General features: G+C 46.3%; 1 protein-coding gene across 2 annotated transcripts in view; it reads left to right on the top strand.

Moving 5' to 3' along the window:
• Nucleotides 1-949: 949 nt before the first annotated feature.
• Nucleotides 950-11,710, top strand: part of TFCP2L1 (transcription factor CP2 like 1) — a 35,954-nt gene continuing 25,193 nt past the window's right edge. The window contains exons 1-2 of one of the 2 annotated variants that reach the window (XM_032114253.1): nt 950-1,103; nt 5,325-5,476. In XM_032114253.1, coding sequence (XP_031970144.1) covers nt 1,042-1,103; nt 5,325-5,476 — 214 coding nt within the window. In that variant the 5' untranslated portion in view covers nt 950-1,041. Of the gene's footprint in view, nt 1,104-4,961; nt 5,051-5,324; nt 5,477-11,710 lie in introns of those variants that run through there. The other variant, XM_032114252.1, reaches the window with a different exon arrangement.

The following is an 11,710-nucleotide window of genomic DNA, read 5'->3' as shown; positions in this document are numbered from 1 at the left end:
TGAAAAAACTCATCTGACAGTGAATGCCAACAACTACCCTGAGTAAAGTGCCTTTTTCTCAGCTGAAATTTGACCAGGAACCTCAGGGATAGGAAGCCCTCTCCTGAAAAACTGATTGAAAGGTGTTTAGTGACTCAGAGTAATTAAGGGTCTGTTTCCATTTCTGCTGGTGCATAGACAATAGGAAATGACCAAACGGGGAGCCCCTCTACCCTTTGTTCCCCATCTCCGAACTATCAGACCAGAGGAGGATTGGTGGGACAGGAGGGTGCCCTGAGAGCAGGGGGTTAGGAAAATGACAGCTATGGGCAGCTTTGTGGGTGAGGATCAGGATCTGCTATTTGAAATGGAAAAGAAACAGATTTCTCCGTACTATGTGGGGGAGTTGAGACAGAAAAGACAGGAGGGTTTTGAATGGGTTAGTGGCGAGTTTAGACTCTGATGCTGTTCTCTCGTTCATGCACCTCCTCTGGCAAACTTTGCCTCTTGCCCTCTCACTTGGAAAATACCTCCTGACCCAAAGCTTGCATTAACATGAGGCGCAGGGCAGTGTAAGAGACAGCACTGAGCCAAAGCCATCAGCTGTCGTTCAGTTAAAGAAAACAGGGAACCTGAGGAACCTGAGCAGGGCTTTCACACTGGTATCGGATTGAGTGGCTCGGTTTAAAACTCAGACAGCTCAGAGGCCACGCAGCAGCTCCAGCACAGCCAGGGCTCGCCCGGAGCCGCCCCGGCGTTGCCCACGGCCCCTCACGGCCCGCTCCGGGCCAGGCCCTTCCCTCGGGGCCGGCGCTCCGCCCCGGGGACGCGCGGCCCGTGCCCGCCGGGGGCCGGGGCTGGCGCTGGGGCGGGCTGGGGGAGGTCTCGCCCGGCTGCGGCGCCCCGGCCCGGCCAACCCGCGCCCGCCGGGGCTGAGCCATAAAAGCGCCGGGAGCCGCCGGGGCCGCGAGTCCAGCTGGCGGTAGGCGTGCCCGGCACCTCCGTGGTGGGCAGCGCGGCCGCCGCTCCGCAGCGCAGGGACCGCCGCCGGCCGCCCCCAAGATGCTGTTTTGGCACACGCAGCCGGAGCACTACAACCAGCACTCGACCGGCAGCTACCTGCGGTGAGTCCCGGGCGGCGACAGCCCTGACACGGGGTGGGTGTTTGGTCGGGTGCCCCCCGTCCCGCCGCCGCCCGCCCGCCCGCTAGGTGCCCCGGCGGCACTGCCGGTGCCCCGCCGCGCCGCCCGGGGTTAGTGCCGCTCCCTCTGTCTGAGAGACCTCTTTCCTTTTTTCCTTTCTCTTTTTCCTTCTTTATTTTTTAGCGCCTCGTTAGATAGCTCTCTGCAGAGTTACTTTATTGCTTGTGCCGGGTTTCCTGTTCTCCGAGCTGGGGTAGCGCAGCTCCAAGGGAGGAGGTGCAGCAGCGGCGGAGCGCTGTCAAAAGTCTGCGGAAAACTCCTGTTGGCAAATTATGAAGGCACCCAGTTTTCTGGGGATGGGATTTCTTTCTCTGCTTTTTTGGGACGATGTGTGAAAAGCGCAGAATTTAACTTTCTGAACTTGCCTAAACCAGCTTTTTCCTGCCTCCGCACAGTTGCGTTTAATTAAATGTGCCTAATTTAAGTACAAGGGCTTCTAAACAATAGTCTGTGACATGTGTAGCACAAACCCGTGTTTCCTCCCTCCAAACGATGTCAAAGCAGGCAACTTTGGGAGTTCCCTTTTTGCTGGGTGCTTGTGAATTATTTGCTTTCTGAAGATGTAAAGGCCAGCTGTCAGCTGGTGTCGATTGCTGGAGTGGGATTTTGCTGAATTGTGGCAGTGGAGAACCTGGCTGTGGCCCAAGAACCCTGACTTTCAAATGTACCCCCAAATAACCACTCTTGAGAGAACGTTGAGTTTGTCTGGGGAAGCACTTCGAATGCAGATAATGCTTCCCTTTCAAGGAGACATGCTATCTTGAGTATTCCTGCTGCCTATCAGTGTACTTGCAAAGGAATTTTATTTTGGACTAAATAATAATCTCCCATTATCAAATGATACAATACTGGGAGATTCTTGACTTCTGACAGCTTTTCCACTTCTTCATATAAGATTCTTCATCTCTTCCCTCTATGTCAATAAGTCAGTTTCACAACATGTATGTGGCAAAAGTCTTGTTCCCTCTTGCTTTGCGCTTGCAAATCTGATTAGTTTAGGACAGTGAAAATGGTAGTAAGCAGAGGAGCATCAGCATTGGTTCTTGTGCATATTTTCCATTAGAGAGTGTTTATGGTGCTCAAGCTGCTTCCTTAACTCCATGGATTTGTAGCAGGAGTGCTACAAGATCATCAGGTCTGGGTGAGGCTTGACTCCGCAATTTAAATTCTGTTTAATGGGCCAGAAAACACATTATCTTATTTTTGCTGGCTTGATGCTAGCTGGGGGATAAAGGATACCTGTTCTGTCAGGAAGGCTGCTGGTATGGAGTTGACCTGTTGGTGTTTTAGGAACAAGCTTCTGCTTTAGTGAGCATCTGCCTCCGTGACCATGGTGGGTTTGATCTGGGATTAAAATCCCTACATCACTTTTATGGCAACAATGCCCTCAGGTGTTTCAGGGAAGGTTGGTTGAACAAAACCTTTGGTTTTTCATGTAGAGATGGCTATTTCTGGCTGATTCATTTTCCATGAGAATGTGTCAAGACATGCATTTCTAACGGGCATTTTTCTGCTGAGCAGTGGCTTTCTGAAGTCTTTCCATGCCCCTTGTACTGACTGCACAAGAAATTGAAATAGTACAATACTTGAAGTTGCTGTAAGAAAAGTTTGTATAAGTTATATTTTGCAGAGATCAAGAGCTTTCTGTGTATCTGAGACATCCGTGTAAGTTCTGCTGTACCTCAGTGGTATTTGTAGCTAGAGCAAGATTATTCTACAGAAGAATTCTTGTAAATCTTCATTCATTTTTTATGAAAACCCAGTATGTGTTTTACTCTCTGTTTTGTCAGCTGACTGAACTCTCAAATAGCTTTCTCTTTCCCAGGTATGCAAACTAACTGTTACTTAAGACCAGAACTGTAAATCTTTAGCATAAGGGTGAAACTTGGGGGAGTTTTCAGGAGTTAATTTTTCTTTTTTTTTTAAAGGATAGTAGCTGTTGTAAAACCCTGTTTTCCCCTAGACTTGATTTGCAACTCTTGAGTGAAGAGTTGAATAAATATTGTGATGGCTTATATACTTAAAAATTCTTTTGACCTCATTCTGAGTTCCAAACACTTGTAATAGGGCCGAATGTTTAAGAAGGTCTTGACCCAAAGCAACAGTACCACAGGCCAATAGTTCAAATGCTCTAGGAATAAAAATGCGATTGACTTGTGTGGCTTCGTTGGAGCTTTAATATGGTGAAGCTTTCCAGAAACCGGGTCATGGATTCCTCCATGCTTACAGCCTTCAGCGATCAGACAGCTGTGCTGGCAGGTGTAGGGGTGCAAAGAGCCTGATGTGAAATATGGTATTTAAATTTTGACTTCCCCTTGCCCACATTTCCTCAGCTGTTTCAGGTGAGTAGGTGTACAAATTCCTCACCCCTAATTGTTAAATCCAGGCCGGATTTTGTGCACTGTTTCTGCCGAACTGCAGAAGTTTTTGGGTGCCGGAGTTTTTGACCTGTTTCATCCGTAAAGTCACAGGCATTCCAAGGGCATTGTGCAGATGAGCGGGTTAGGAGCAAATGTTGGCATCCGGGCTGAGTGAGATGACTCCGGAGCAGGATCAGATCCTGCATGTGTGTGGAGCAATGCTGTCTATTTCAGAAATCTACTGCAGGCATTTCTGTCACTTCATTACTGTAGTAAATCATCACTAAGGAAAAAAACCCTCTCTGTGGCAGCAGTTAGGCAAGAGCTGTGATTATGTCAGTAATGCCAGGAAGCAAATGGGGCTGGATGCCTTCGAGTGGGTGATAATATGGAGGGCGTGGGGTTGGAAGAGAGAATGGAAACAGAGATGGGTGTTTCTTTTCTCCTGCCTGCATCTGAAATGGCACAGTTTGCTGTCTGGCATTGTTTCCCCATAAATAGGAGTACCTGTGTTTGAACCCGGCACTTGAGCAGTTTACTCTAAACTGCTGCACTGTTTCACTGATGACGTGGGTAGCCTTCAAGGTTTTGGGTGCTATGAGTGGATCATTAACTGAACAGGCAAGGAAAAAATTCTTAATGCCCTTTTCAGGGTGCATGCCTGTACATGCTGGATGGCTTTTCTTAAAGCATTTTGTATATGGGATTGTCAAAAGGAGCAGAACTGCAGCCTGTGCAAAGGGAATCTCGAGTCTTCACACATCTGGAAGAAATAGAGGAGAAAAAGAATCACTTACTCTGAATTGTCACCGTGTTCAACATAACCCTCCTAATTCGGAAGGGTATTAATGTTTTAAGTAGGTGGACACAATAATCAGCAATGCTAGTGGCATAGGAAAGGCTAATGTGGTTCTTCAGTATGAGACAGGCTGAGATAAGGATGCTTATTCCTGACATCTCATTTTGTACTGATCAACTGATCATTTGTTGAGCTCTCAGCCTTGCTAATACCAGTTCTGCTTGGGGATTAGTGTGGGTTGGGATCAGTCTGGGACTAAATCAGCAGGCAGGTCAGTATCAACATTTTGTAAAGAAGTGGGAACTGGGGCTGTGTTCAGGTCCTAGTGAAGCTGCTGCCACACACCTGTGTGTGCATTTACGAAGGTAGTCCAGTGCTGACTTAAGAGCTGTGTGATTCCTTGGGTCGAGGTTTATTAGAATTCAGGGAGGTATTATGAGTAAATTAATCCAGCAGTTCATGCCATCATTTACCTAAACATCTCCTTTTTACACCAGAGCTGTGTCTGCTTCTCACCCGTGGCTGCTACTTGAAGACATTTTATTAATCTGACATTCAGCTGTCAAAGTGCCCTTTCTTGCATTTTTTTTTTTTCCTGAAAGGCTTTCATCTGGGAACCTGAGAATTCTTAATCAAATGTACATCCACAAGGATGAAGAATCTATTTTTGATGGTTTTTTTCCTCATCAAGAAGACTGCTTAACTGAAAAGTAAATCTGATTTATTTCTTAAAAACTTACCATAATTCTCAGACGTACTCTGTTTCGCCAGTGCTATGTTCTTTTGTGTGCAGTGCTGATATCTTAGAGGCAGAAGTTGCCTGGTTACATTAAACAGACCAAATTCTTCCTCTTTTAGCCATTTTAACCCAGTGTTTCTCCAGAGACCACCCCCATTATCTCAGATCATGAGAACCAAATGCAGATTGAAGCTGGGGCAGTCTTTGCTCTTTGCAACTGACTGTGTATGAACTGTATGTTGCAGAGATGTCCTTGCGCTGCCGATCTTCAAGCAGGAAGAACCGCAGCTGTCTCCTGAGAACGATGCCAAACTGCCACCCTTTCAGTATGTCCTCTGCACAGCCACCTCACCTGCCGTGAAACTGCATGAGGAAACCCTGACCTACCTCAACCAAGGTAGGGTTTGCAGTACACTGAAGGAGAGGGTATTTCCTGGGAACATTTAATGAGATTTTATCCCATACTTTGCCTTACGGGGAGGGCAGTGGGATGGGAGAAGAGGGATAGAAGTGGGGAAGGGGGGTGGAGGAAAGGAGGAATATTTAATTTTCCATATTTAGATACCAGATTATCAACTATTCTAAAATAATGAAGTATGACTGATTTAACTGTTGACTTAAAGCAGTGTTATAGCTTACACAGGTTCCTGTGGCAAAGTACTGGCTTGATCTCAGACAGCTTAAGCTGTAGCCTCCTGCCTTCATCTCACAAAGCCAGATTGATGAAGCAGATGGGCCAGCTTGGACTGGGGAGGGCTCTTACCGCTGCAAGTCCCCTGGCACTGCTGGAGGGCATAGCCAGAGGATGAATTAGCAGGTATCCAGAGGCTGCTCTGAGGGCTGGGCAGTGACATCTCTCCCACAGGCAGGCTGGTGTGGCTCTGCTCAGTGCCTAACTTGACAAGTTGCCAGAGTTCAGTGCAGCAAGGTCCTCTATCACTGACCTCACAGACTAGTTCATACTCCTGGATAAACAAGCACTGTGTTTCTCTGTGTTCTCTTCTGTTTCCCCCTTTGGCAGCATTTATGCAGGCACATCTGTGGTTGGTGTTTGGCTGTCACTTTGCAGCACCTCCTGTGTGTGGGTCTTGAGGGGATCAGACCTCTCCATGTACAAATTATGCTAAAACACACTTAGGCTCATTTTCTGCCAGGCTGCAAAAAAGGGCCTAACAACAAGCTGAAGGCTGTCTGCTGTCTTGCTGAGATCCTCTTCTGCTTCAGGATACTGCCTCAGCTCTTTGAGCTTCATGCACTGAGTAGGATGCTCCCTTGGGTGGGTACCTCCCTGGGTAGATTTCTCTTAATGCTGGTAGGTGTTGGAGCCCTGACCTCCCTTGGACTCTGACCTCAGGTGCATCTGGCTGCTGGATCTGTGCTGGTAGCTGGTAGACCCATAGAACCCCCACAGAAAGATCAGTGAAGTACTGCAGGCTCTACCCAAGGAGCCAGGTATTTCCTGTCACATAAGCTGGCACTGTTGTGTCTCTCAGGATCAAAAGATGCTTGGGATATGCGACTGTGTCATCTCAGTTTATCCCTCGAAACACAGCAGATCCCAGGAGGTGGCAATAGGGTGTATCAATTGTGAGATTTAGATGAATCTTCCTATGAAACACAATTCTTTCCTGTATTGGAATAAAAGATTTTTTTTTTATGAAAATCTGTTGATGGCCAAATATTTTAGCATACATGAAGCAGTGCAAACTTTTTGCTTTGGCAGTGGAAAAAGTTAGACAACTCTTATCACAATACCATGAGTTTTTAAAAAAAACCTGTGTGACCACATTTTCCTTTGCAAAATAAGATTTTTACTGCCTTTTAGATAGATGTCGTGCTGTGTTAGGCTTTGTGCTGCTTACTATTGCAAGGAGTTGTCTACTGCTACATCTTGACACTGCTTCCTGCTTCCTTGGCATTTCTTGGATATCATCCCTTTCATCCCTCAAGGTGGGGTGTGTCTTTGCAGAATACACCCTGAAGAGCGTGAAGCTGGGCCGGCCTGGAAGAGCAAAGTGGGGGTGAGGCTGGTGGGAGCTGTGCAGAGGGGCAGGGCTGAGAAGCTGGAGTGTCTAGTTTCTGTTAATGGGTTATTGGTGAGAACATTGCCATGGGTTAAAAAGGGATGAGGACTGAAAGGCTCTGTCAGAAAATTAATCTCCTTAGTAGAGTTGTGTTCTGTGGGCTTGAGGAGGTGTGTGAAGGGGACCTTGAGGCAGCTGAGGTTTCTGAAACCAATACTTGTGGCACAGCAGAGGAACTGGCTGACTCCAAAGCACTGGACCCAGCTGCAATGCCACAGCCATCTCATGAAGCAGTTTAAGACCATTCCCTACACCTTATCACCTTGTGCTGGCTGTAAGCAAAGGGACACCTCTTGCACCTTAACCTCTCTGTGTTTTATCATAGATTGGCCAAGAACTGTTACATAAAACTTCCCTTCTTGAGTGTTGTGATGGATTACTTTAGCAAATGGGTAACTTCATTAATGAATGTCCCTCTGGCTCTGCCTGTGTGTCAGTCATGGCTGGCTTGTAGTAAGGTAGATACAAAGACACACTGGCTGTCCTAGCACCAACAAAGCAATTCACATCTGGCGTGGTTAATTTCCCAAATTGTGAGTAAAGGGTTTGGGTTTTCTGCTTGCTGGGTGATTCTTGCAACTTGCTGTTCAAATGTTCCTTCTTGACTTTAGCTCTTTGCCACTCAGTAACTGACCTTTTGTCACTGTGAAGCAGCTCTGCTTCCTGCCCTCCACACATTCTCCACACATGACTTGCTCAGTGGTGGTGAATGGACCAGCTCAGGAATGTCCATATACAGAACTGCATGGAAGAAAGGTCAGGGCTGACAGAGCTGTGGGCTATGGAAACCTGGAAGTACTGGATAGCAAATTGAAAAGGCCAAGTTGCATAGCAGAGATAGAAGAGGAATCAGTGGAGAGTTTCATGTGATATCTGAAAGGATTTCACATGGGCTAGGAAGGAGGACTGGTCCAGTGGCTGTGTTTGTGTACAGCTGGAAGAGGGTTCTGGACTTGTGGAGCATAGTGGCTTTTCTTGAGCCTTGCTTCTTGCAGGATAGACCTAGAGGGATGGTCAGTGGTGTTGGAGGAAGAGATCTTTGGTCTGAGGTCTCCACAAGGACGGTGGCTGAGAGGACTCTGGAGCTGGAAACCAGAGACCAGTGTTTTCACTAAGGAGCAGGGGAAGTATTTGTGAGGGAGCATAATGGAGTGAGCTTAGCTGTAGTGTTAAGTTGACTTGGGGACATTCAGCAGTGGCAGAGTCCCAAGTTTGTCTGCTCCAGTTTGAAACCATGAGTGCTCTCTGGCCACAGCTCTAGAACCAGTCTGTAAATGAGGTAACTAGAGTCAAATCTGTTGCTTGGATTCCAAAGACTGAGTCATTACACTTGTCTTTCCTGATCTCTTTCCCCCCTGCCTTCCCACATTCCTTGGGAAACTGGAGCCAAATTGAACACAGTCTTAGTTTGCTGATCCTTAGGGCAGTTCCTTCATTAAGAGTTCTTTACTGGAACTCAGAAGGATTACTCATCTGATGGGACAAAGTATAGGCTTATTAGTATGGTGTCTCAATACCACTCCACCTTCAGTCAGTGAAACTGGTAAAGGTGCTGTCCTTGCACTGGAAGCTGCTGCTGGCATTGCTCTTTTGGCCAGGGATCACATCTGTCAACAGAACTACACTGTCCAGAAGTCTGCAGCAGAAACATCCTAACGTTTCTGGAACTAGCCTGCCTTTTAGCACTATTTCGGTGTCTCTTGTGGATAGGGATTTTCAGACAAACAATCAACCAGCAACCATATTACAAACCACTGCTTCAGCAAGACAGCTTGATGCAGTGCATATTCCATGGTCTGCAGTCATATGGGGTGTGGTTTGACCATGGCTGGTTGAAACCAGTTTCAAACATGGACAGAAATGGAAGCAATGAAAGGTGGTTCCAGAAATTGCAGCAGGAGGAATGTGGAGGAAACAAGCACTGTGTACAGTAGATCTGAATGCTAATAAATGTGAGGAAATAAAGTCATTCTGTTAAAAAACAAAATGCCAAAAATCACAAAAACCTGAAAGTCATTGCCCAAGGGAATTAGCTTGTAGTGCCAGAACCACATGTGGACTGTGAGCTGTTCAAGTCATGATTTTGTTTCATGACCAGCATTGGGTTGGCTCAGAACCTCAGATGTTAATTACTTCACCTAGAGGGAGGTTAAGTTTGGTGGCAGAGGGTCACTGAGAGCAGGCTGTGTGAGAAATCCAGCCCAGTCCCCTAGTGGTACTTCAGAGTAACTTGCCGTCATCTGCCTGTAAAGTTTTCCTGGGCTCTGTTCAGCTCTCCCAGTCTGCAGTGTGTGACTTGTGGTTCTTGGCCATGCAGACATTTTAGTGTACAGCTGGTTGGGGTTTGGAAGGCTGGACACCTCTGCTTCATGGTGTCTTCCAGGAGTCAGCCTTAGTGCCAGTCCTAGATGGTTCAGAAAACAAACAAGCCAAAAGCCCAAACCATGAGGGAGAACCCCTAACATCTGAGAGAATTTGTGATACTGAGAGTGTTGCTGTAGAGGTGCATTAGCTCATAAACCTATAGATGGATTTAGTTTGAGTCTGAGTCACACCTAAACAAAAGCCCTGAATTTCAACCCCAGGGTGCCAAGGCATATATCCAGGTCCAAGATACATATGCATAAACTGGTACATTTTAAATGGTGCTGCATTTAAAATCTGTTGGGTATTGTCCTGCCTCAGCTCAACTGTAGATATGCTCTGGTTGCTTCTCCAAAGAAAGGTGCAGGAAGCACTGGGCAAGGAACAGCTGAAGAGGACTCTTTGGAGTGCATTGCTAATTGTTTGGGTAGGAGATGGAATTGCTTACAGCAGAAGGCAAAAGAGAACCTTTGCCTCCCTTAAAAAGTCTAAAGTTCAAATTTGGTTGTCTAATCTTCTATAGCCAGAGAACCCAGTTTTAAACACTGAGATTTACAGTAAATGAAAAAAGCTGTTTTATATTGACGTTAACTCCTACGTAATTGAGCTTTTATGGGGTCACAACTGCCTGGATGTTTGTACTTTTCCTGGAACAATTCTTTATTTGCCTAAATGAAGTGTAGAGAAGGATGAGTGACCAGCTCTGGCTGGGTGTGCTTCTGGTTTAATTATAGCTCTGTTTATGAGGATATTTTTGCTTTGTCCTGTGCTATGAACTGCCTCTTTTCCTGACAGTAACTTCCATCACTGACCAGGCCCTGGGCATGTGTAGAAGCTCTGCTGCTGGTGGACGTGTCGACAAATGCTCCACCCTTGCCTGAGATCACAGACACAGCAGTGCCTTTGTGTCATTGAGACTTTGAGTACCAGGTGCTCCCTGGTGCCTGCCTACCCACCCATGCATCCTTGTTCCCTAATCGTTGTGGGGTGCCATACTGCTCCTTGACCCCTTTCCAGTCTGTTCTTGGGTTTGAATGGCTTAAAAAATGAAATGGCTAACAAAGCTAATTTGTCTTTCCCATTTCTGAAAGTGGCTTTTGGTGTTTTTGGTTCTTGTGGTGCACTTCATCTTTGGAGAAGGAATTTGTCTCCTGCCTGACTTTGAAGACAGCTCTGAGTAGGTTCTGGTGTCTCAGCTGAAGCCATTAATTGTGCTAGAAGAAATTTCCCCATATGTTTGGCAGCTCTGTCTTCACTTGGCAGCCCAGGATAAACAACCCTCTCTCCAAACCACACTATCCCAAAGCTGACTATGAATCTTGCTTCAGATGACAGGGCACCTCTGCGTAAGTAGAGCATCTGACTTCTGTTGTCCCTAGGAAGCTAGAATCTCAGTTGTCTTTTAACCAAGAGGCTGTTTTCTATTCTTTTTGTAATCCTTTCTTCTGTTGCTAACATCTGGATGAAATTCAAGTGGGATTGTGAACTTGCTGGATTGTAGCCTGTGCACAACTCCTACTGGAAGCCCCTAGAATGCATTTTGTTCTCCCGTAAATCTTCCAATATCTGTTCTGATGTTTGTGTGAATGTTACTGTCAATGTGTAGAAATTTTCCAATTAGCTTCCTCTAATCTGTAGTCCTAAAAGACCACATTTTAGGTAGCAGTCAGAAGCTTGAGAAATACTGTAAGTTTGACATGATTAGCTGTTTTTGTAGGAGTAAGACACATTTTTTTAAGAGAATATACTTTTTATTTTCCTAAAGAGGTATGGAAAAGAGCAATTTTTTTTCTCCCATTTGCTTCCTACCAAGGATTTATTATGTGTCCCTGATACTAGACAGCAAGCACTGGAGCGTGAGGTTCTTCCTGTCCCAGCTTGGTGCCATGTTTGTGACCAGTGTGGAAGGTACAGTCAGCTTTGATCCCATCTCCTTCCCTGCCCTGTGTAGGCACTGGCTGAGCAGCCACAGGTGGGAGTGGGACTTGCTTCTTCCAGTTTCCTATTGCAGAAATGTGAAGGAAGGGATTTAACCTGAGGGCATCTAAGGGAGCTGCTATGTGGGGTCAGGAGTCATACTCCGCTCTTCTGCATCCCTTGTCAGCACCCTCACCCAGGACCATTCTTTTTAGTTATCTGAAACTCAAGTAAATATTACACACAAAGCTACTCTTACAGAGCTA

This window comes from Corvus moneduloides, chromosome 7 (assembly GCF_009650955.1).
Source record: "Corvus moneduloides isolate bCorMon1 chromosome 7, bCorMon1.pri, whole genome shotgun sequence".
NCBI classification, from domain to species: Eukaryota; Metazoa; Chordata; class Aves; order Passeriformes; family Corvidae; genus Corvus; species Corvus moneduloides.
Note: the sequence above shows the minus strand (reverse complement) of the source record. Positions and strands in the feature narration are given on the sequence as shown.